This window comes from Centruroides vittatus, unplaced genomic scaffold (genome assembly GCF_030686945.1).
Source record: "Centruroides vittatus isolate TY-2023 unplaced genomic scaffold, ASM3068694v2 contig_577, whole genome shotgun sequence".
In the NCBI taxonomy this organism is placed as follows: Eukaryota; Metazoa; Arthropoda; class Arachnida; order Scorpiones; family Buthidae; genus Centruroides; species Centruroides vittatus.
Window position 1 is genome coordinate 619,050 of NW_027122345.1, and position 26,325 is coordinate 645,374.

A 26,325-nucleotide genomic window follows, 5' to 3' on the forward strand; every position below is an offset into this window, starting at 1 on the left:
GTAGTAATAATTATTAACTGGTTCATAAATTGTTTTATTATTTTGTGTGCAATAATTTTCGGGGAAATTTTCGGTTCTGAAAATATTCTGCATCCCTGCTTTGTTGTAATTTTATAAATACAATAAATTCTCGATTTATTGAAAAAAAACATTTGCCCTAAAAAAATTTACAACCTTTATTCCTGGATAGAACACCCAAGAAGATGGACTAATGAGTCAATGAGTATAAATTAGGCCTACCTAATACACTGGTACTGGTACATTATAATAATATTTTACTCGTACTTATTAACATTTAAATGTATCTTGCACGTTAAAAGTTTGCTATTAATATATATTTTTACATATTTTTATATATTTAAAACACATGAGATTTAATGGACTTTTGATAATAGTGCACATCCCTTCTCCTCAATTAGTCCGTTAAATCAGCGGCCTACTGTATTACTTTCGATTTCCAATAAAAATTAATTTAATTACAAACAGAAATCAAAATTTTTGTATTTCGGACGTAAAAATGAAACAAAACGAGCAAATATTTATTGTGACAACGTCACAATGCTGGACTGCAATTTTTAATCATATTTTTAATTTATTTAATTTAAAACATATGCTCTCCACCTCAAATTAGTACTGTCTTGCCCCTGTACATCATACTTTTCCTGTTGGCAATACAGTCATGCCGGTCATCTATCTAACTTCTCTCAGGGGAAAATTTTTGAATTGAAATAACATGACTTCCGGTTTACATCGGAAGTTCGTATATAGTTAATCGGGGCCTCCCACCCCTTAGATTTCTATATTTGGTCTTGACTTTCATCTATATAACTCCGTTCTCGAGATTAAGGAAAGACAGACAACGGACGACAGTGGAAATTTATAGATCTACAATTTTTTCACATTGCTGTCCAATAAACTTCTTTAAAGTCCACCAGCGGCCAAGCGGTTCCGTTCCCTGAACACTAGGAGTTCGGTCGTGGGTTCGCGCCTCGCCAGGGCGAGCTGGCTATGTGGAGTTTTCTGGTTTTTCTTCAAGTCAGTAATGCCTGTTAACCTTAAAAAGACCTCTGGGAAGGCATCCACCTAGGTCAGGGATGGCGAACCTATGACACACGTGCCCAAAGTGGCACGTAATATATCACATGATTTCTGTCTTTTTCAATCATCCTTTCTGTTTATCACCTGATCATCTTTTTTTCAATCCGGTTTTTTACATTTATTCGAATTAAAGCGTATTCGTTTCAGTGGCGTGCCGTGACATTTGATGATAGGGAAGCTGGTTTCTGTAAGAAGCCGACTTCCAGGGGCAGTCAGTTAATTGCGCGACAGTGATGGCCTAGGGTCCATTCGTACGTGCGTGGTGGCGGAAGAGACGTATCTGACAAAAACCGACAAAAAAAAAAAACATAAAATAAACATATACTATGTACAAAATAGTTTTCTTTAGGACAATCAGCCGTTCGGACATCCTGGGCGTCGATGTGGTTCTTTGAGGATCGATTGAAGGTGGCCCCGGGACAGTGGCGTTGACAAGTCTGTAGGGTACGGGGAGACTTCCTCTGTTGGCGTCGGGGACACGGTCTAAGTCCGAAGTGGCACGGGTTACAGGTTGGCACAATAGACGAGAAATTGTATTTTTCTTTTTTGCGCGTTGACACACGGCGTTTTGGTTATTCGGAACGTTAACCGAGTGCGAGGTGTCCTCGATTGTCGGGGATTATATCAATCTTCGTTCTTTCTTTCGTCCATTTGATTGATCATTCTCCCTCAATCACGCTTCCCGAGTGGTTGGTCCCTGGTTACTAAACGTAACGAGACTCTTACCTGGATCGGGAGAAAAGACAAAATCGAAGACGAATTCGATCTTTCACCGATCGTAGAACGACTTCCTTCCGCGATTTATGGTTTCTGCCTGGCAGTTTGATATAAACAATGGGTGTCCGACTACAAACGAATTTTTCCTATGTTTTTTTAAACTAATAAATTTTTCATATAAATAAATAACGACTAATCCGTCACAAAGCTATACATCCACAAGAGCCGAATTATCAGGCTAGAGTTGGCTATAATAAATAAATAATTAATAAGACAATTTGGCACTAGAGCTTGGCGTTAGGCGCCATCTCTTACTAAACTTAATAATTATAATTAAATTAAATAAATAATTTTAATAATTTGGAACTGGAGGAAAAGAAATCGGCCCGAAGCGGGACTCGAAACCGCAACTTCTGCTATCCGTGCAGACACGTTACCAGTTACGCTACCCGGACCTTCGGTAACGTGTCTGCACGGATAGCAGAAGTTGCGGGTTCGAGTACCGCTTCGGGCCGATTTCTTTTCCTCCAGTTCCAAATTATTAAAATTATTTATTTAATTTAATTATAATTATTAAGTTTAGTAAGAGATGGCGCCTAACGCCAAGCTCTAGTGCCAAATTGTCTTATTAATTATTTATTTATTATAGCCAACTCTAGCCCGATAATTCGGCTCTTGTGGATGTATAATAAATTTTTTTCTAAATTAACGGTTTTTTCGCGTCTTTCGTGACGGGTCAAACCTGCCCAGTATATGACATTTCCATAAAAGTTTTAAACAAATGCTGGAAATGACAAAAATAAAATACAAATAATACATACATAATACAAATTGATATGATACAAACAATGATAGAAAAACTTGTTTTTTTAATTTTTTTTAATATAACTGTATTCGGCGATTTTTTCCGCAAAGTCGTTAATTACTTTATCATAAAAGTCGCTGGTCGTCGACTCCATCAACGTATTTAAAAGCTCTTTTTCTATCGAAAGCAACGCTAGCAACGACAATCTTTCTCCCACCGAGTGTTCCTGGCCAATGTATGAATTTGCTTCGTGGTCGAAAAACTGCGCTAAGCAGACCCACCGGTAGATGGTACCGTAAATATTTATGATGTTAAATCATATAATTATTTTAGTACGTCTTTGTTCGGATCGACATTAATTATAATATGTTTTATGTCTAAGAGATACTTGTCGATATAGTCCGGACACGAATATAAATATTGCGATTCGCTACGTAATTTAGATAAATCAAAAACTTTCCCGTAAAATTTACTTAATTTATAGAATTAAAACACGCTTGGAATTGTTTTTCGTAATATTAAAATTATTAACATCTAAAAGTGATAAAAATTCTAAAGATTTTATGCCTGAAAATCTGTCAATATAATTACAGTATATATAATTAAAAGAAAATTATAAACAAATATAACTTTCCGAAAAAAGTACATAAAAAATAACATTGAATAATCTTTACTTTTTAAATCTTAAACAATTCACTTAGTCAGATAGCTCCCTACCCAGTGGCTAAGGGATAGAATCGTTGGAAGCGTTACACGTGTGTAGCTTCCACCAGCTAAACCGGCTGAGGTTGGTGCTCTGTAAAGCGCACGCGCAAATGCCTTCTGGCTGCTTTACACCATTCAGTTATTCTCGCGGTGGAAGCTGTCTCGTAAGCGCTTCCATTCTGCCACTGATATTCGAATATACAATAGCAATCTTATCGTTTTTTTCACATGTAGTATAGAAATTTGTAATAAGATACATAATGCAGTTATAATAAAATATTAATTTTAATTAATTCAAAGTACGTTAAAATATGAAAATTTATATTTTAGAAACTACAAGGGAAGGTCATTGGAAAATGGAAGCGGCGCTTCCACCGCTTCCAATGACGGCACGCCACTGATTCGTTTATTTTCTTTAAATATCATTATTCGAAGTCTAAGACAGTGTTTCTCAAACTTTTTTCGTCCGCGACCCCCTTTTGCACTTAAAAATTTCAAAGGACCCCGAAGAATGAGTATGTGTAGAAAAACATCCCGGAGGGAGGGGGTTAATTTAAATTCAGGACGAGTTAATTTCTTTTGTTTAATTAATCTATTCCATGTTGAAATTTCTCTCCGTTGCGTGTCGCTTTGCGTTAAATTTTTGTCAATGTTAAGACTAACGAAATTTTTTAAAAAATTATTTGTTTATTTTTCACAAACAAAATAAATGTATTGAAAAATATAAAAACAAAAAAAAAAATTATATTTCGGAAGTTTATCTAGTCTCAAAATGTTCCGATACAGCACAACACAGTCCTCAGAAAAACAAGCATAACTTACCATTCACGATGGGAAAAAGTCTCGTTCAAATACTGGCGCGTTCTTAAATACCCTCTCATGGTCGCGCCAGGCTGCCAGCTAAAAACGCATATCAACTAAAATAACATCGGAGTATCCCAAGACATAGCCAAATATTGCAGCACCACAGCACTAGCGGAAATTCAAATTTGCCGACTGAAACGCTTTCGGTTGATCGGTTTTCGGATAATCGACGCTCTACCTAAGTCGACTTGCCTACAGACGCAAACGCTGCTAGCGAACACCGTTCCAAATGACAACGCTGTTCTATCGTTGTTTAGGAAGAGAGTGGAACTCGGGGAATTCCCCAATAGCGCACAAATTTATGAATATTATATTTAGGCTCGTATTTAAATATTTATATTGTTTTTATTATTTATATGTGCAATTTATTTAAGTAAAAATTATTTTATATATTTTTTATTTCTACTATTTCTAAACATGAATCTATAGTAAATTTATAAAATATTTGAAAAAAAATTGATTTGGCATCAATTTTTCAGCGACCCCCCAAATATTTTTTACGACCCCCTTAGGGGTCGTGACCTCCACTTTGAGAATCACTGGTCTAAGACATTGGCGCGCATTAACATCTTTAAAGCTAAGTATGCTTACATGGCACGCGGACTCGAAAAGGTTCGCCATCCCTGACCTAGGTAGATCACCAAAGTGTTGCTTTTCCATGACTTAACAAATGAACTTATTTAAACTATATTTTACACTTTAGACATTTTTAATAAAAATAAAATTTGTATTTTGTTTTTAATCCTGTTTTGCAAAATCCGTCATTTTGTAATCACGTATACTGGAATATCATAAATAAAATATTTTTTTTATTGCATTGTTTTAAATAGTATACCAAATATAAAATAAAGATATATTCAAATATAAAAAATAAAAAAATACTATTTTGAAGTTTTTTCTTCTCTTTGATGCTTGGTATACTATTTGATTAATGCTGTTAATTAATCTCTCGATGCTACCGCGTATATCAAAAAGGCCTACAGTGATACCTCGGTACTATACGACCACGACCTGCTAGAACAAATTTTCGGTTAATAATAAATATTTTTATTTTTGTCATCAGTAAAAAGTTTCCTGTGATAAAAATGAATAACTAATCTACATCTATAAATGATGTTTGTTCGCTGTACACTCCTAGGTCATTCGACCAATTGCTACGAAACTCGGCAGTTCCGTTAAAATACTACTAACTTAGATAACGTGTTACATACCATCCTAAAATATTGATTGGATTTCTATATATTAATTAATTTTTGTCTACATCGAATTTGCTTGGTTTACATGTAGCGCCATTCATTGGCAAAATTTTTTAAAATATTAAACTAAATATAATTTATACAAAAAAGGACATAATTAAAAAAAACAAATATTTTATTCACTTAATTACCGCGACAATGATATAGCGCGAAGTAGTCTCCAGTGGCGTAGCGTGGGTGTCAGCCGCCCGGGGCGGAGGAAAATTTTGCCGCCCCCTTATTTAGGTATTATTATTATTTATTGTGAAATTTTGCCGCCCCCTTAAAGTGCCGCCCGGGGCGGGCCGCCCCTGCCGCTCCTGCCGCCCCCACCATGCTATGCCACTGAGAGTCCCTATATTATTACTTTGACGAGTAGCACTAGCACTAGTCTACACTGGTCGTGGGTACGTGCATCGCCAACGGGTGTCCACATGGAGTTTTCCGGGTTTTCTTCAGGTTAGTAAATAGGGGCCAGTTTTCCATAGAACTCGTTCCGGGAGGCATTCCCTGGGCAGATCGCGTAGCCATTATACCAAATCAACCAAACAAATTCTAATAATTTTTCTTTAAACTCGCTATTTACGAGAAAAACTTCCCATGTAGCTATAGGCATTCTGATAATGTTCTTATAATTGGTTTTTATTACATATATTTTTGAAATTTACGATTAATAACTCCGGATGTAATAATTACTGCGCGGGGTACTTTATAAAGTGCACCAATGTATGGGCGCCCGATAGGAAATTACGAAAATTTCAATAAACTTATTTCAAACAAGCAGCGACAAACTTCACACTTATTTGTTATAATTAAACAAGGAATTTCATATTAATAAAGTAAAATGGAACTTTTGTGATCATTATTCTATAGATGTTTTTTTTTTTTTTTAAACTCTTTCCGCCCTGTGGGCACTAAGAGGGCCTCTTTTAGTAGGCCCATTATGGGTTTGGCCAGGCCCACAATGGGGCGACTGGGTGGTGAGGGACGGGGCCCGACATATCCGAACGGACCACCCCCGAAAAATTCCTGGGGATTTTTCGACCCACTCGGATTCGATCCCGGGTTCCCCAGAGCGGTAGGCTGCCACCTTTACTGCTCGGCCATCCGGCCCCCTTTTTCTATAGATGTTTGTATCGTTTAAAAAAAATTCATGAGTAGTCTGCTGGATTCAAAATTGTGAGTTTGAGATCAGAAAGGTTGGCGACCACTGGTCTAATCCAACTGTTCCAACCGAATCTAGCTCAAGGGTCGCCAAACTTTTTTGACTGTCGACCCCCTACAAGTTTTCGAAACCTCACATCGACCCCCCCACCAAAAAGTTTGTGTTACAAGTAAAACAAAACACTTACTATTTTGATACATATCTTTTAATTTTGCATTTTTTTATTTATCGTATATTTGTTAATAATTTTTGTAACTGACAATCAGTGACACGGATAAGCTTGATCCTTAACTCCCCCTTATCTTTAGAGCTTGATAATCGACCCCCCAAATAACGTTACATAGACCCCTGGGGGTCGCTATCGACCACTTTGACGACCCCTGGTCTAGCTTAAATAATAGTTCCACACTTGAATCAGTTCCAACAGTCCCAGTTCCAGAAGCGAAATTGGATCGCCCACCTCTAGTATCTATATCAAGTTTGGTTAAGATTAGCCCAATAGTTCGTTCTACAAAATGCTCTGAACACGTATTCTTTAATTGTGATTACTGTTCGAAAAAAGGTTAATCCAAGTACTTTTCCAGGAGTAGAATAGATGATTGAAGCATTCCATTTATTTAAAAAATATGAGTTCTAGTTAGACCTGAAGCAGACTAGTGAACGTAGTTGAAAACGTTAGTAAATCATATATTTCACGGCTGGGAAAGTACTTAGGTTGACTTTTTTGAACATAGGTATAAGTTCCAGCTTTTGGAAATTGCAAATTATGATCCACTGTGTAATTAAAATTAATGTTTTATGTAAATTATAGTAAAAGATATAACAATGTTTCTACATTAAATAAAGTTTATTTTTTTCTTTTTTAAAAACAGTTTTTAATTCATTTTAATATGATTTTTATTTAATTTATTTTTACAATAAAGAAACATTGAAAAAGGAAAATAGAAATTTTTAAATTATAATCTATTGTGTTCTATCATTAAAATTTAATATTGATGTTAGTTAGTTATTTTCCTTCAATAGTTCATAACATTTCTTATGGCCAACACTTTCAGCAATATGATAAGCTATTAGAAGAGAAAAAAGTGCTATGATTAATACTACAATATAGTATATTATCAATATAATACAACTTATTAATATGACATTCAAATATTAGAAAAGCATTTAGGAAGATAGGGTAAAAGAAAACTTGATGATTGTTCATGTGTAAAAAGAGAAGATAGACTTAATACTTTCATAAGTTTGCTGAGCTAATTTTAAGCACATTCAAATATGTTCATAAAACTGTTTCAAATATTCAGATTTTACAAGGGCATATCCAGGAGGATGCTTATGGTGCTGCAGCACCCTTTTGATATCAAAGCAATTGGGTTTGTTACTTTAAAAGAAAAATAAATATAACAACACATATCACATGACATCAATTAGGTAAATAAAATAATTCAAAAGTATTAAATTGAACAACATTCTCAAAAAAAAAAAAAAAAAAAAAAAAAAAAAAAAAAAAAAAAAAAAAAAAAAAAACAGGAAGCACGTGTCTTGATCCTCTAAATCTCCTTGAGCATTACCCATATTCTCAAAACTTGAATATGTCATGAGATTTTATGTTAAAAAAACTGAAAAGATTTATTATTGTTTTTTATTTTATCATCAAAATTGGTGATATTGATGTTTCCCTATGCCAAATTTATAATACAAAATCTGTCATATCTAGTTTATTTCCCCATTGTATAAGTTTAGATCAATAATGCACATGATCACAATCTTATATAATTTAGGGAAAAAAGGGGTCAACAAGGTGCTTACAATTGCTTAAATGAGGAAGTAGAGAGGTTAAAATGTATTTTATAATAGAATGTGGTACTTGAATGTCTCTTCATAATTAAACATTGTAGAAAAAATATCTTTTCAACTAGATTTTTAAAAAATCATCCAAAAATAAAGGTATTAAATACTTTATCTTCTCAATTACTTGTACTAGATAAGTTTTATTAAAATTACATAATATATACTATATCAATTATTAAATAATTACTATACTCAGGGCCGCAATGGGGAAGACCATAGCGACTCTGCAAACTTTTTGAAGAGTTCACCTTTTACCTGCTACAGATCCACAAGCAAATCTGAATATTGATATTAATATTCAGATTTTCTGTTCGATCTTAAGAATCTGAGAATGGCCTTTAAACAAGGTTGAAAATGTTAGTTCAGCTGATAAATTGTTTTTGTAACTGAATTTGGGTGTCTTTGGAGTTGATTATATTACTATTCAGTTTTGCTGATGGATAAATAGTGTTTCTTCAGAAACAATACAAACTGAAAGTGATGACAAAATGTAACTGAATAACCAGCATTCTTACATTCCAGCAATATTCTTTACAAAAGTTTGTGTTAAATTTCATATGCTTTCCTACCAACTTAAAAACTTTTTTAGTTTGGGATCCCAAATATTGCTAGGTCCCTCTTTGTTGAGAAGTCTGTGGGGACAATTGTAATGGACCTGATTATTCTTCACCACAAATTCTCATATCAGTTATTTAATGTCATTGATTCTTTGTAATAGCAAAATGATGTAAGAATTGCAATATCATTCTTAAAACATTTATTTTATTTTAAATAAATCAAAAATTTATCAAGAATAATGTATTTAAAACTCTCCTTGCTCCTTGTTATTTTTTATGGAAAATGTATTTCAGCTTGATATTTTGAAAGATTCAAATCAAATCAGAGATATTATTGGTTTTTTTTTTGGTAGGGTACAGTTCTGTGGGGCCCATAGACCTCTTTCCACTCTGAGAGCACTAAGAGATATTTTTTTTTTTATATTATTACTTAAAATTAGGCAGTATGGTCCCAGACCTCAGGTTCTCCACTACAAGATATTTTCATAGTAAATTATGAAAGTACTAGGACTGTCTGGGACTGTTTCACATTGGCTATACCAGTACCTGCTGCTCAATATCTCTGCAACTTCCATTCAAATCTTTCAAATTACATTATTAAGTGATCAATCCAAAGTCTATATTCCTATATTCTTTCATAATTTTCTATTTTAATTCTATAACACCCAGATAAATTTAATAAAAGGATTAGAATTATATGACTAAAAAGTTCTTGATAAGAAAAAAACAGTCAGTTTGATGTTCATAAATTAACTGTTAATATTTAAAGTTTAAAATAATATTTAACAGCAAATTTTTTCTTAATTCAAAGTCAGATAATTAGAATTTTTGGTAATCTGAATTTAGTAAATTGTAATGTCATTCTCCATAAATATTTACATTCAAATTTATTTGAAATTTTGACCTGCTTTCAGATAACTTGAACAAAAATAAATTACAGTTTATATTAGAAGTGATGTTTATTACATAAATATGAGTCAATTGATCTTGCTAGACACATCTAATTATCTATCTCTCCTTTTTTAATCTGAAATGAGAAATTTTCCTACAATATTAATTAATCATCATTGTTCCAGAAACTCTCATAATTTTATGATACTTTCTCTCTGTTTTACTAAACTTGGTGATACAGACTTAATTTGAAATTTTATGAAATTTTTATTGTAATTTTTCTGACTAAATAAATGTTTTTTTATTGTTACTTGTAAAAAATTATATTCTTCCTAATTTTTTTTACTTCATTAGACATTTCTGACAAATTTAAGTCATCAAGAATTCATTTTATTGTTATTTTAAACCATAAATATTTAGAAACTTAACTTAAAAATATATTAAAAATAAATTATAAAATTTGTATAAAGTTTTTGTAATTTAAATATTTTTTTACCAGTTCTTCCTTTATAGTCTATAACACTACAATCTGTTCCAAGTTGGAGAAGTAAACTAATAGCATCTTCTTGACCTTCCTAACAAAATATTACATTTTGTTAATAAGTTTATTTCTTAAATACAAAATAAATTTTATCAGTTTAATAATAAATTTATTTATAGAAATATACACATTATCAATTTGAATAAAGTCCTTCACAATTAACAAGTTTTAAATATTTAATATATAAATCAAATTGTTTTTCCTGTTTCAAACTTGACAAAATAATAAAAGGTGTAATAATTAATTAAATATTTTTGAGTACAAGTTAACTTAGTAGCTGTTACATGTATGATTATTATTAATTATAACAAGTTTAAATATACATTGTATAAGTATGAAAAACCATATTAATTTATTGATTTTTAATTATGAACATGAAATATAACAATATACAGTATATTGTATGACAGGATATATATTTACAAATTGCTTAATTAAGAAAAGTTTTATAAAATTATTAGTATTCATATAATACAAAAAATTGCTGCTTATCTGGTACAACTGGCAACATCAAAATAAATTTTTATGTTTCTTAAATAAATATGTGTTTGTAATACTATTATATTTTGTAATTATTATAAAAGATATTTTCTTCATATTACTACAAGAAATGAAGTTGTATGGTCAAATATAAACAGAATGATAATCACCGCTTTGATTTTTAATCTGAAATTTAATTTTTCTCAAATAGAATATCACTATTCACTTAAAAACATGATTTATGCATAAATAAATTTTACTAAAATTTGTGAAAGATTTAATCCTTAATTTTAAAATAAGATGATATTTAACACTTAGGATATGTTTCTTAGGACATTAAATGGAAGAAACAAGGTCATTTTAACATTATGCAAACAGAAATGGATTAAAATACAAACATAATTAGAACAATATTGAACTTTTAATTGACATTATTTTTAGATATATATATATATATATACAGCGTGTTTCACATAAGGTGTTACAAGTGAATAACTCAGAAAAAATGCTTTTAAATAAACAAAATTGATAAGAATATACATTTAATATTTTTAAAGGGCCTTTTTAATGCCATAAAAATAAACCCTCACTCATTCCCATTCTGGGAGGAGGCAATTCTTAGTATGATTCAAAAGCAGTACTCATTTCTGACTTAATTTTGAAAATAAATCTAAATGACATGTTTAGAGAACAATGGAACAGTCGTGGAGGACAAATTTCATAGCTATTTAGAGGCTATACGTTTTAATGCTGGTGGAGTATATACATTTTAATGTTGCTGATCGACATAATGTCCAGGTGAATGGCTTCAAAAATAATTATTATTTTATTGTTGGTACAGTTTTGTCTGGGTGAACAGTTTTGTAAGAGTGGCAACACTGACTGAGACACATCTGTTGATTTACTTGAAATGCAATATATATGAGGAACCAGAAACATCCCAAAATGCTTATGGGCATTTGAGGAATTTGAGTCATCAGAAAAAATTTATTCATTATGAAACATGTGCACAAACCAGTACCAAGAATAGTTATATAATCATTGATATGTGGTCTCTGGGACTGTGCCTATCATACAGGAAAAACTAATCTCTTCTGAAACACCTGATTTTACAGAATGACATAGACATGGACATGACTAGAAGTTACTGAAGTGTTGGGCCTTATCTGCATGCCAAGAAAGAGAAAATAGGATTTTAAAAATTGATGTAGTCCCAGAGACTGCACATCAGTACTTAAGGGTTAAGAGCAGCAAAAAATTTTAATAACTAATGTTTTCAGTCATATTTAATGACCATTTTCAGATTTACAAACTTTCAATTGAACAATTTAGAATGCAAGAATTGGACCCTATTTTTGTTTCAATTAAAAATTGAAACAAATATAGCAAAATAAAAATAACAGAAATAAATATTATAAATACAAATAATAGAAACATAAAATAATTAGATAAATAATAAAAATACAACAACAAAAATAAATGCTACCCTCAAGGGTAGGAAAAACAAATGACAAAAAATTAAATACATAATAAAGTAAAATATGTACAAAAATAGATAATTGTAAAGTTGGGGTGATATGTAATAAAAACGTTCCTTATATTAAAAACGTTATAAAACTTTTTTGCATGGATAAAAACTTATGAAAAAATTTGAGCTCATAGAAAAACATTTTCTAGAAAAAATCAGTCCTTAAGGACTGATTTTTTTCTAATGCTATGTGTTCCTGACAAGTTAACTCATCATTGGACATTAACAGGGTAGCTACTAGTTATTGGGTATCAATCTCAAAGTTATATATGGTAGAGTTTCTATAGTCTGTTGCTCGCCAGCCTGACGTCCTGTAATTTGACACTGCAGGATGGTGCGATAGAGAGACTGATGTACTATATGTGTATACTGTCAGTCACTAGTTGTTTGTTGCATGTGTGGTTGGCAAAACAGTCACAACTGTGATTAATATGACAAACTAACCTGTAAACCAAATGCATTTTTCTTTAATGTACAGTACGTACATACATACAAAATCCAGTAATCTGACAACCTGCTGTAATCTTACATCTGCTAGTCTGATATATGTTGGATTACAGAGACACTACTGTATTTATTTTTTATCCTTTGTTTTTTTTCTATCCTTGAGGATAACATTTATTTACAAATAACAACATCTCAATGCCCAATGAGTATATAATAGAACACCAAATGATTTATTATAGCCCGATATTTATGCAATCGTTTGGTGTTCTATAACATTTATTTTTATGTTATTGTATTTTTATTAATTAATTTAGTTATTTTATGTTTCAATTTAAAATTTGTTTGATGTTCTCAAAAATTTGTTTCTTTTTTGCATTAAATTGTTCAATTAAAAATTTGTGAACCTGTGGAAAGCCATTAAATATGAATGAAAACATTAGTTATTAAAAGATTTACTGCTCTTAACGACTGTAAAAAAATTCCATTATACTTTATTTCTAGTTAAAACTGGATCTTTACAAAGAGTTAAATAGATTGACACAGAGTAAGATAGTCTTCAAAAGGAATCTGATTTTATTTATTCAACTAAGAAATAATAAGGTTTGAAACATGTAAAACATACTTGATATATTAGAAACATGTAAAACATACTTGATATATTAGAAACATGCTTAATACTTATTACATGTGAAAGGAATGAAGAAATGTTATATATGTAGGTGTTGTGTATCATCATTAGAAATCATAAGAACTTCTATAGAAAAAAAAAAAATCAAAAATAAATTGAAAAGAAACTCAAATATTGAAGAAGCTAAATGAGAGCAAGAACATTGAATGTGCTGATAAATTTTGGATGTACAAGATTTGTCTAGTGAATATAAGAGCAAATTTAAATAGAAATTTTACACTTCTCTGAAAACTGCACTTGTAATAAACCACAGTACTACATACTACTTAGACCTTTAACATAGAGTACAACTTTAATTCTTGAAAATGTCTGAAAATTAAAATAGTACTGCATGTTACATGTGTGAATAGTGGTACTGCATTTAATAGAAATTTTGAAGTAAATCAGATGGATTTAAAAACAATTATATTTTATACATTTATAATTTAGTATTTAGGCTGCTAAGAGGTAACCTGATCTGCATAATTAAAGAAATTTGTTAAAGACATTGTTTTTCAATTTTAATCTTTTATTCTTTCAAACAAATCTATTCTGAAATTTAAATCCTTGTTTTAGGTTTCTCCAACTGGAGTTCTAAAACTTGTAAATGCAAGAATAAAAGAATAAAAGAATGAATATTGAAACTTTTAAAAGCAAAAAAGTTTATAGACATCCACAACCTGGCCATAAATAATCGGGCTATATTTTGGAAATAATAATTATAAATTACAAATGAATTTGGCACTAGAGGGAGGTGTTAGGTGCCATCTCATATTAAAATTAATAATTATAATATTTAATTAATTAATTTAGATTAAACTGGAAGAAAAGACAATAAATTCATTTGTAATTTATAATTATTTCCAAAATATAGTCCGATTATTTACGGCAGTTGTGGGTGTCTATTTGCTAAGCATCAGGTTTCGATTGGTGTTTATATTTGCAAAGAAGTTTTATTTCTATGTATAGTGTGTCCCAAAAGTAATACAAGATTTAAATTTTAAAAAGAACATATTATTTATTCATTAATGGGCAACGTTGTTACATCATTTTAAAGGGTAAACATTTAAATTAAATATGGAATAGCATATCTGACAAATGCCCCCATGACTCTTCTGACACATTCATATTCTTTTGACAAAATTTTCAATTACATTTTTGCACAATTGCAGCCCAATTTTATGGATAACTTTTCAAATTTCTGCTCTCAATTCACAAATTGTTCTTATTTCAGTGGCAATAACTTTCGAGTTTACAAATCCCAGAGAAAAAAGTTGCACAGTGTCAGATCACACAGTCTTGGTGGCCAATTCTGATAACTGCTGTGTGTGATGAATCATCCATGAAACTTCTGTTGCAACAACTTGGTTGATTTGTGTGCCATATGGCAAGTGGCACCATCTGCTGAAACCATATGTCACAGAAATCCATGCTGTCCAAATGAGGCCACAAAAACTCTGATATCATTTGGACAGCATGGATTTCAGTGACATTATTGCGAGATGATATCAGCTCGCAATAATGCACACTATTAACAGTAACTACATTTCCAGCCTCATTTTCAAAGAAATATGGTCCAATCACTCCACCAGTTCAAAATCCACACCAATCTGTGACTCATTAGGCATGCATTGGTTGTTCTTTGCACAGTTTTTGCACTCATTTCATTTGGCATGTTTCTCCAACCAAAAATACCACGTAATATGCACACAGTCATAGAAAAACTTTCCTTGTAGTTGTAATACATTTTGATAATCATTATGTGCTCCTCCATTGTGTATCACTTTATATTAACTAATTGCAATGTGTTTACTGAAGATGTCATTTCATATGGCACTGCCATCCCAATTGGAGAACAATGGCACAAAATTTAAGTCCCATATTAAATTTTGGGACACCTTTTATATTAGAGTGAACATACGAAATTTTATCAGTTTTTGTACAATGAAATAATCTTATTTTTGTGATAACTATTATAAATATTCATACAATATTAAATTTGATAAAATTTCTTATATTCCATACCTTGGCTGCAAAATGTAATGCTGTTTGATGATTTACAGAAAGGCTATTTGGATCTACTTTACAATTATTAACTAAATAATTTACAGCATCCAAACTTCCAGCTTGTGCAGCTAAATGAAGTGAATTTCTTCCTAAAATGTCTTTTTTATTGAAATCAGCCTAAAAAATAAAATATAGATTAATTAATAATTAAATACAATAGAATTTAAATATTACAGTAATAAAAATGTATATTATAAAATAGGATATTAATACAATATTTAACACGTCATAAGATGAACTTAAAGTATTATAATTTTGATTACTAATAATAATAATAATAATAAACAAATTTTTATATAGTATTACAAAACCCATAGAAAAAATAATCCAATACATTTGTTTAATCTAGAGATGGAAAAATTTTTAATTGGAAGGCCACATCCTATTTCAAAAGGAACTTATGAGGACACATGATATATTGCAGTTTGCATATGTTTATACATTTAGTATACATGCACCAATAATATGTTTAAATTATACTTAGATGTTTTTATTAGAAAAACAATTAGTACTGAATATAACTTCCTCCAAAAAACTGGAACAGTATATATAGATTTGAACATACACCTAAGCACTAATTTTCCAGCAAATAAACGTAAACAAACTTACACTTCGAACATTTTCGGCCACAAATTTATTGGCCTTCTTCAGGAAAACAACAGAAAAAAAGCGTTCTATAAATAGAACAACACCGTGTTGTAAATTTCAAAAGATTGTAAAAGGCTGTGACATATAGTGTGTGACGTATTTTATGAGTCTAGGTAGTGTTTCCAAGCTGTTGAAACAGGAATGACATCGATGCTGATGCAGGTTCCATTCCTGCTAACCTTGTAGATCTCCACCACTTCTAAAATTTTAAATGGCCAGTCAAAGACCTTGTGAATTAGCTTGGCCTGGTCCCAACAGGGGGAAATCCCCAGATCGCTGGCATAACGAGCTAAAGCAGTATTGGTGTTTCCTTTTAGCATGTCGTGTTTGTGATCTGTTAGTCTTGCCTGCAGTGATCTGTATGTGGATCCTATATACGACAGTATTCTGTCAAACCTCTCGTCATGTAGGGGGATGCGGTAAATCCCAGGAGCCATTGCGTCCTTAGCTCTGTCCTTCGCATTTGACAGAAGATGGAAAACGTTGGGTTTCCTTTTGTAGGTCAGGAGTACGTTTCTATTCTTTGCAATCCTTCTATAGATGCGAAGTAGCAATGGTTCATAGTTTAAGACCACCCGATTCGTTTCAGCTTTGTTGATGATGTTGGATGACTGGGCGAGATATTTTGATGCAAGTTTGTCAATAAAGCTGCGCTAATATCCATGGTTGGATGCTACCTGTTTGAGATGTTCAAGCTCCTTTTGCGTATCCGACGAGTATGTAGAATGCATATAGGGTCTGGCTACCAGTGCACGAAAGGCAGAAGTTTTATAAGACCATGGATCAGCTGAATTGGCTGGTATGAAATGGGGAGAGTATGTATCTTTGCGGTAAACAGCTGTGACGATTTTGTTGCCAGCCACTTGAATCCTGATGTCTTTTACGATCTTTTGAAATTTACAATGCGGCGTTCTTCTATTTATAGAATGCTTTTTTTTCCGTTGTTTTCCTGAAGAAGGCCAATAAATTGGTGGCTGAAAACTTTCGAAGTGTAAGTTTGTTTACGTTTATTTGCTGGAAAATTAGTGCTTAGGTGTATGTTCGAATCTAAAAACAATTAGAAAATATATTTTCATAACTTTTCACTAGTAGTATGTACAGTACTATTGAAACTTTTTATGCTATCTGCCAGTATGATGACTGGCACATTCCAACTGAAAAATAAACCTGGTTATACCCCCATTATTAATTTCTATTATTTAAAACTTGTCAAAGATGAAGACTAAAACAAACATTAAATCAAAAAGCCTAAAATAAAAACAGGAATAAAATCAAATCAATTGATATTTATTTTGTCTATATCATTGGTTCTCAAACTTTTTCGATCCACCGCCCCCTTTGTTCCATAAAGTTATACCCATCACCCCTAACCCATCAGATACCTGAACTTTTACCTTTGGTCACCGTTCAGTACCCTGCCTCCAGCACCCCCCTAGATTTACTCACCGCCCACAGGGGGGCGGTATCGCCCACTTTGAGAACCCCTGGTCTATATGATGATGGATATTAAGAAGTAATTTATTTAAAGAATATCAAAATTGATATTAAAAAGTTCATAAATCAAGTTCACAAGACATAATATATGTAGAAAAACTGATCTGTTAATATTTCACAAATTCCTGATTTATATTCTCTTTCTTGAACATTAAAAACAGAATGAATAGAGATATTAAAACATTACAATAAATTTATATTTATCTATATCTTGTACTGTACTTCTGTAAAATAGTTTGTGAATGTGTTAATTTTGTATTTAATGCAGATTATAGTGATGTTGTATAGTAAATTAGCTTAGAAATAAAATATTGACATTTCAAGATTTGTTCCATGCAATTCTGGCTTTCAGAGAATTTATTCTGATTATTATTTATTCTATACTGCTGAAGCTGAAAAAACAAGTATCTTAAAAACATTTCCTTTTAAAAATTAGCACTTTAAGAAATTAAATGAATTTAATTTTAAAAATGATAAATATAGTATTATTTGAAAATTTAGAAATATAAAACTTTAAACATTTAATACTAATTCTATTTTCTTGAAAATAATTATCTCAGTTACCTGATGTTTTATTAATAATTCCATAATTTCAGTGTGTCCAGATCTAGAAGCATCCATAAAAGGTGTACTTCCACAACTATCTTGTACATCTATGTTAAAAGATCCTTTGTCCAATAATAAATTAACCACATGAAATTTTCCATGAAGTGCTGAAATATTTAGAATGTCTTTTAGAAAAAATTTTAGATATTAATTTAGATAATATACAGTATATATAATGAATTATTTAAAGCAGTGCTATTCAAAATAATACATGGACCAGTAGAAGTTCACAAGCCATTGGCTGCCAATCCAGAACATTACAGGAAATTAAATACAGTAATGAATAATAGCATATTTTTCAGAATCAAACATCATAATATTGATAATTATGTTAATTGAAAAAGGAAAGAAAATTCAAACTGAAAAAATGTACAAATAATAATCACATAGATAACCTTTGCTTTATTCCAGTAGTACATTACAAATAACAAATGTTTTTGAACAGCTTGACTGTTCTGCTTCAGACAGTTATACATGTTTTTCATTTACAATGTTCATCTTATAGCTTTCTACATTTGAACTGAATTAATGTTTTTGTGCATTAAGAGATTTTTTATTGAGAGAGGTAGGATCCGATGCTTTGCATCATAAGATTTTAGAAATAGCACATATTTTAAGCTATACATCATTTTTAAATTCAACAATAGTATTTACATAAAACAGAAAGGTGTACCAATGGATAACCCCCTTTCTGGGACCTCTGCGAATTAGTTCTGGGTAAACTAGAAAGCAAAATAACGCCAGAATTTGCTCAAAACATCACATTATATAATAGATACATAAATGCTATCTTCATTATTTGGCAAAATAAACCAGATATAAACATTTTTTAAACAGAATTAAAACAAATCCATATGGTCTTACCCTGAAAGTGGAACAGCACAGCAACACAACAGTCCATTTTCTGGATATTAAATTTTTGGGTTAAAAAAACAACTGGGATCTCATTTGAGAAACCATATTTATTATAACAATCACAAAGTTATTCTTTCATTCAAATCATTAACTCATTCTAAAATGACTTTGAAATGTAAAATTATCATACGTCGGTATAACAGATTCCAAATATATTTTAACGAAAGATAATGGTCCATTTCGTTGATTACAATTAATAATTGCTTCATTAATTTTATCACAATCTGACGCAGCTTCTATTTAAATAATTGTACTGATTACTTCATCCTTTTCGACCAGTTCGTTTGCAACAATTATCGCAATCATAATTTTAACTTCATCCACCATTTTGCCCAGTTCTCTAACTAAGAATAGTTGTTCAACGATGCTCAGAACATTCTTAGCTCCACCCACTAAGCCACTCAGAATTCTAACTTGGATGTTCTGTGTTACTGAACATGGCCCAGGTGTTTTAATTAAGTAAAAAACTATTCATATTTTTTATGTCTGTTCTGACTAGGTTTGGTTTGGTTTGATGAGATATGACAATATGGCACTCTGTCAATGGGGATGCCTTCAGAGAGGCCTTTCTACGGGAAACTGGCTCCTATTTTGGTGTTACTAACATAAAGAAAACCCAGAAAAGTCTGATTGGGCAGCCTGTTGGTAGAGTGCAAACCCATGACCAACTGCCAGTGTTCAGTGGCTTTATTCACTGGATCACTGGTGGGAGTTCTGACTAGAAATGATTAATTTTAAATAAACACGTACTAGTTATTTTATCGCATATAATTTTTACAGCTTATTTTTTCTGATTACACTTATACAACAGTGCAAAATGATAAGTGTAACTCTGTTTGAAATGTATAAAGTTTTGTAAAAACAACATAGTATGGGCTCTGTTGCATAAAATGCTTTTAGTTGTTACATGCTTCACAAGTTACAAATTACAAGCAAAATATGCCAAATAAAAAATTTTATAACAAGTTACAAGCTACTAGTCATACACAAGTTTGATTGCACAAAGTTATTTATAATCAGTAACAAGCTACATTTTTAACTTTTACAATCCATGTTTAAGAAAAATTGTTGCATAAAATCTATCATAACAAATTCATGTAACACGTGTATACAAAATAATTTGTTGCATAACAAGCATTCCATTACCAAATACTGCTTACAAGAATTTGTTGTAAAAACAGTTTGTCAAGTTATAAGTGCTGCAAATGTAGTTTTCGTAAAAATTTCTACTAACTTTTTCTTGAATGGGTAAAATGATTACAAGTGTTATTCTTACTGAATTCTCATATTTAAATTTATTTGATTTGGTAGTACAATCATTGATTTTAGGGATGACACCGATGAAGATAAACACTTTGACAAACAATTTACTGACCCATCCCTAACCTCAAAATTAAACTTTTTGTCATTTTATAATAATTAAAAATATGAAAATTGTTTTTAATAAAATATCATAATAGATGGCACTACCAAATGTTGCCAGGAAAGTTATGCAACTCATTGCTGGATTTCTTTTACTAAATGTTCTAAAAGTTTTATTGAGTACCCATGTATTGTTGCTATTCTTTTTATGTGCTTAAAGCTCTATGATCTTATCCTCAATATTGGTGCAATGGGTAAACATCCTCCTAATTAGTGACGTCATTGTTTTTGTCTTGTCATATGATTTGCAAGATGACTGCTTGTGTTGGACTAAACATATTTTATTATTAGGGTTTCTCATTTCCCACTGTTTTGATTGTCTAGTAGAAATTAGCATAGATAAAAGAAGCTGACTGAACTAGCTAGAATTCTAGTGGTGGGAGGAGTCAAGCAGTAGTTAGGAACGAGTTCAACATTGCAGCATAACTAGACTTATCAAGAATTCTGCATTACTGAACATGGCTGAACAATGAGTTGTCTAACTTTCCTGGCAACATTAGGTGGCTCCATCTGTTATCATATTTTATTTTAAAAATTTTTATATTTTTAACTATTATAAATTGGCAAAAAGCTTAATTTTGAGAGTAGGGATGAGTTTTATAAAAAATTGTAAATGCTAATAACAAGTAAAATCATCATTAAGTCTGACCCTACTGGAGATACACACAAACACCATTATCTCCCCACCCCCACAACCTTTAAGCACCAAAATTTAATAGCATCAATCTCCATAATACACAAACCTCCCTGCAAAATTTCAGAAATTTTCAACAAAATGCACGGGAGTTATTAAGTTTCAAACAGAGTGAACAAAATTGTGCCCCCCCCCACAAACAGAAATTATCCCCTTATTTTTTTTGCATTCCTCGACTTTTCAAGGTGTCTTGAGTTCAAAAATGTAAAAATCTGGGGGGGGTAATGTTTTGCTGGATCACCATACTTTCCCTCTGTTATAACAGCCAGAAAAGTAAAAATACATGTATGACATTATACCATCACCACCACAGGCCAGAAAAGATACTCTAGCTGAGTCTAGAAACACAGTTGTGGAATATGACAAGACACTGGACCTATATACAGGTATACCTCGAGTTACGTCGTTCCCGATTATACGTTGTTTGTCAAAAAAGTATATGGAAAAATAAAAATCAAGTTTAAATCAGTTTATTCAACTTTAAATCCGTCCGCCACAAACATTGAAGTCGTAATATCACTAGGAAAGTGTTAAAAGCACATAAAATCATATTAAAATATGTATATTTACAGTAAATGTTAATATAATCATCATAAATCTTAGAGAACAAAACATGAAAACATCTGTGTTCCTGTGTTGTCGTCTTATTTAGCAGTCTTTAAGTGCTCATTATTGGCGTTTCCTCCATTATTGGCATTTAGTTACGACGTAAGTCGTAGTTTCGACTTACGTCGTAACTACACAAGTAAATTCGGCTTATGTCGTTTTTTGACTTGCGTCACCTCTCCCGGAACCAATTACCGACATGAAACAAGGTATACCTGTATAAAGAAATTACACAATTGGGAGGAAAAGATCCAGTATATGAAAGAGGCAGCACAGTATACCAAATGTTGCAAAATGATAAAGACACTATAGCTCAGAACAGGGCTTCAGGAATTTGTAGCATACCAATTAACAGATGACAGATTCGGAAAAGATTTAATATACATAGGAGCCACAAACAGATCTCTTAACAGCAGGATTAAAGAACACAGATATGCTATTGAGAAAGAAAAACAAACAACAATTCTTTCTATGCATGCATCAGAACCAGGAATTAAAGCTAAATTAAAGTAAACAGTATTGTTTAAGAAGTGTTCTAATAAAGAAGAAACTAAATTTTTTGGAGACATTACAAATATTTAAAACAGCCTTCAAAAAGGAGTGCATTAATATAAGGGATGAGATTCATTATCAAGCACTTAGAAAGTTTTTATGATAACTCAAAGAAAAAGTTTATTATAATAATTCAATTGAATGATGGGAATTAATATATTATAAAATTATGCAGAATATGCTAGTTGTAAAGTTTAATTTGATAAATTTTAAATTGCATAAATTTCAAAAATAGTTCAAATTTTGAATTGAATTTGAATGTAGAAAGCTATAAAATAAGCATTCTAAATGGAACACATGTATAACTGACCTGAAGCAGGGCAGTCAACCTGTTTGAAAGCATTTGTCATTTGTAATGTACTACTGGAATAAAGCAAAGATTATCTATGTGATTATTATTTGATAATTATGTCATACCACTGCAAAGTATACATACCAAAATATTATAAGGATGACATCCTGATAAGCAAATAGTAACCAAATTTGAGAGACCAGTGTTATATTTTTACCATACAGTAATATGATAAAAATATGGAATTGCTAGTCTACCACATAAAAAGCACTGGTTTAAAGTTTAAAACAAAATTATCATTGTTTTTCTTTCCCTTCCATAGCTTTATTAAATATTTTATATCAATAATACAGTAACTTTATAAACTTTTGAAAAATTAGCTTTCAGTCACACTAGAAACAATTTTTTTCTGCTCAAATATTTCTGTTTCTAACTTTTAATTTTTCTATGGTTCTTAATGTTTTTTTATTCTTCATTTCCTAATACTATAAATAAAGCATAAAATATGAGATTTTAATAATATAAACATACCTTTTATGTTTTCTCTATGTTCATTTACAAATTTTAAAAGTATCATTAAACTTTATTAAATTGATACATTGATTTTAATAATCTAATATTTAACAAAAACATTTAAAAAAACCACATGAATAAAATTTAACAATTTAATAAATAAAGTATTGTATTACAAACCAGCAGTATGTAAAGGTGTTCTTCCATTATTACTTATGTTGTTACAAAGTAATGGTTCTAACTTTAGCAGATAAGTAACGATATCCAAGTGTCCTTCTCTAAATTATTAAAAGAATTTCATCTCATTAACATTAATTAAATGAATTATCATTATTATTACAGTATTATAACTATTAATACTGGTATATTATTTCATTTTATATTTTGTTATTTATAAGTTTAAAAGTAATGAAATATCAAATACTGTTAAAAATGTTGTTAATTTAATTCATAGTTTAAATATTAAAATTATATAATATGTAAAGTTATTGAAACTGAATCATTGTGTAATGTCAATTATTAACAAAGAAAAAAAAAGCTGTATAAATAATATTGAGAAAAATATAGGACTGACAAAACAATCTGTAAAATCTCAATAAAATTTGAAACAAAAATTGAAGAGTTTTAATAATATAATTTGATTCAATTTATACACAAACTATAGTTTTCTGTAATAGTATATATAAAATGATTAAATATCTTACCTACAAGCAATATGAAAAGAATTCCATCCATCTTTATTTCGAAGTTTTGGATCAGCTCCAGCTTCAATAAGACATTGAATAATTTTTAAATTATCTTTAGTACAGGCTAACATTAGAGGTGTCCTAAAATTATATACAATAAAATTTGCTTTAATGTACTGCATAAATATTAGTAGATTAAATAAATAAACAATAAACAGTGTGTAAAAACAATAAACTTGTTCTATTCGATTTTGTGTTCAATTTCAGCAGAAACTTCAGGAAATATGTTTTCTGATTCTGTATGCATTTATGCCATATTTTGAATATTTGTGTTTCTAATGCAAGTTCTCTTTGGTTTTAAAACAGTGAGAAGATTGCTCTTCTTTCCTAATGCATTGACACATTAAAAAAATATATTTCAGAAAATGTTGAATAATTCACTGTTAATTAGGACTAAGATAAATGTAAAAAGAACTTCAGAGCAGAGTTTTAATTAGGTAGGTACAACAGATGCACAAACACAGGGCCTAGAACAAAGGAAGGCCCTAAAATGGAGTATCAAAAAGTTGTTATTATTATATTTATATTTTCAAATTTTAAATTTTGCCTCCATGGGGCCAATTCCATAATGTTATTTGTTAAAGTTAAAAATAACCAACCATTTCAGTTGTATTTGTTTTTTTTTTATTTTTTCTTCCAAAAAAGGAGAAACAATCTGCCAAAAATAAAATCTTGTACTCGGTTAATGGAAAACTAATTACACCACTGTTACAAAGTATCAAATTTGAGCAAGCACCTAAGGTGACATCTAAAAATCTTTATTTTTGGTAAGCACAAAAAGGTTTCACTTAGAAGAGTTTACTTTTTTCATTTGAATATATAATGTATAAATTAATGTTTTTGCATCATTTTTCTTTTATTTTGAAGTTATTTTAATGAATATAGCAAATACTATATCTAGACTAAAAATTGGTAAAAATGTACATTCACTTTTGAAACAATGAGCACTTTCTTGTTTCATCATGCCTGGAAAGTTTAACTAACTGGCTATAACTGGAAAGTTTATAGAGTTTTGTGGAATTCTGGCTTTCATGATTATACTGTATTTATTATTTCTAATTTGTATAATCTATGTTAAACTTTCTTTATGTTTAAATGTCATGTACTTAACATGATTTTTATTTGACTGACTACATTAATTTTTTTATATAATAAAGTTCCTTTAAATTTTATAACTTCATTATTAGAAAGAAAGTTAGAGAATTTTAATTAAACTACGTAAAAAGAAATAACAGATTACTGTTTAACTTTTATAGTAAAATTCCAAAATATTTAACAAAAATAACTTACCAATCTGCTCGTTTCAAACAATCTATTTTGACTCTAATTTCCAACAAAAACTGTAAACATTTTAACTGTCCATACTGAGCTGCTTCATGGATAGGACGCTTTCCATCAAAATTTGACTGTTCAAAATCTGCATCATCCTTAAGATATCTGAAATTAAAATATTTTGTGTTTATAAATGTACTACCTACAATATTAACTTTAATTTCAAATGTGAAATAAGATTTCTTTATTTCTTAGTCCTTTAAACTGTAGATTTTTTTTATTTCTTAAAACAAATAAATTCTTTCATTAGTTTAAAACTTTAAAACAAAATTTATAATTATAAAAATTTAAACTTAATTAATACAAACATTTTTTGAATATTTTTTAACTAACGCATTTCCAAAAGTAGAGATGGGCAGTAGTTAACTACTAATGTAATTATGCTACATAATTAACTACTAATTATAGTTATTGTCCCAATTTAGTAATTAAACTACAAGTTACCTACATGCTTAGTTTCAGCAACTGTAGTGTTTGAAATTTTCATATTGTCAGTTGATAAAAGTCAAATTCAAAAAAACACAACAATCACATTTCACTACACTGTCACACACATCTAAGAAAATATATGGCTTGTTATTTAAGTATATATTTTTTATTTTGTTTTTTACTTGCATTGAATTATTATTCTACTTCTAACATTAAAATAGTTAGCAGGAATTTCATGTAAAATTGGGAATTTAAAAAAAACAATGAGCAATTATTTATTGTGACATTGTCACTATGCCAGGCTGCCATTTTTGTCACAATGCTCTAAATTTTAGTAGTGTCTTGCTCCTGTATCTCATACTTTTCCTGTTAACAATAAAGCCACGCCTGTCATCTATCTAACTTCATTCAGGAAAAAGCTTTTGAATTGAAATAATGTGACTTCCAGTCCAAACCAG

The 26,325-nt window shown here is 30.4% G+C and overlaps 1 protein-coding gene across 2 annotated transcripts in view; it reads right to left on the reverse strand.

Moving 5' to 3' along the window:
- Nucleotides 1-7,574: 7,574 nt before the first annotated feature.
- LOC136979092 (ankyrin repeat domain-containing protein 16-like) overlaps nt 7,575-26,325 on the reverse strand; it is a 33,960-nt gene continuing 15,209 nt past the window's right edge. For both annotated transcript variants that reach the window (XM_067275003.1, XM_067275005.1), the window contains exons 3-9: nt 25,397-25,543; nt 24,065-24,187; nt 23,541-23,638; nt 18,325-18,473; nt 15,577-15,735; nt 10,385-10,463; nt 7,575-7,656 (exon numbers count right to left, since the gene is read on the reverse strand). In XM_067275003.1, coding sequence (XP_067131104.1) covers nt 7,592-7,656; nt 10,385-10,463; nt 15,577-15,735; nt 18,325-18,473; nt 23,541-23,638; nt 24,065-24,187; nt 25,397-25,543 — 820 coding nt within the window. In that variant the 3' untranslated portion in view covers nt 7,575-7,591. The remainder of the gene's footprint in view (nt 7,657-10,384; nt 10,464-15,576; nt 15,736-18,324; nt 18,474-23,540; nt 23,639-24,064; nt 24,188-25,396; nt 25,544-26,325) is intronic.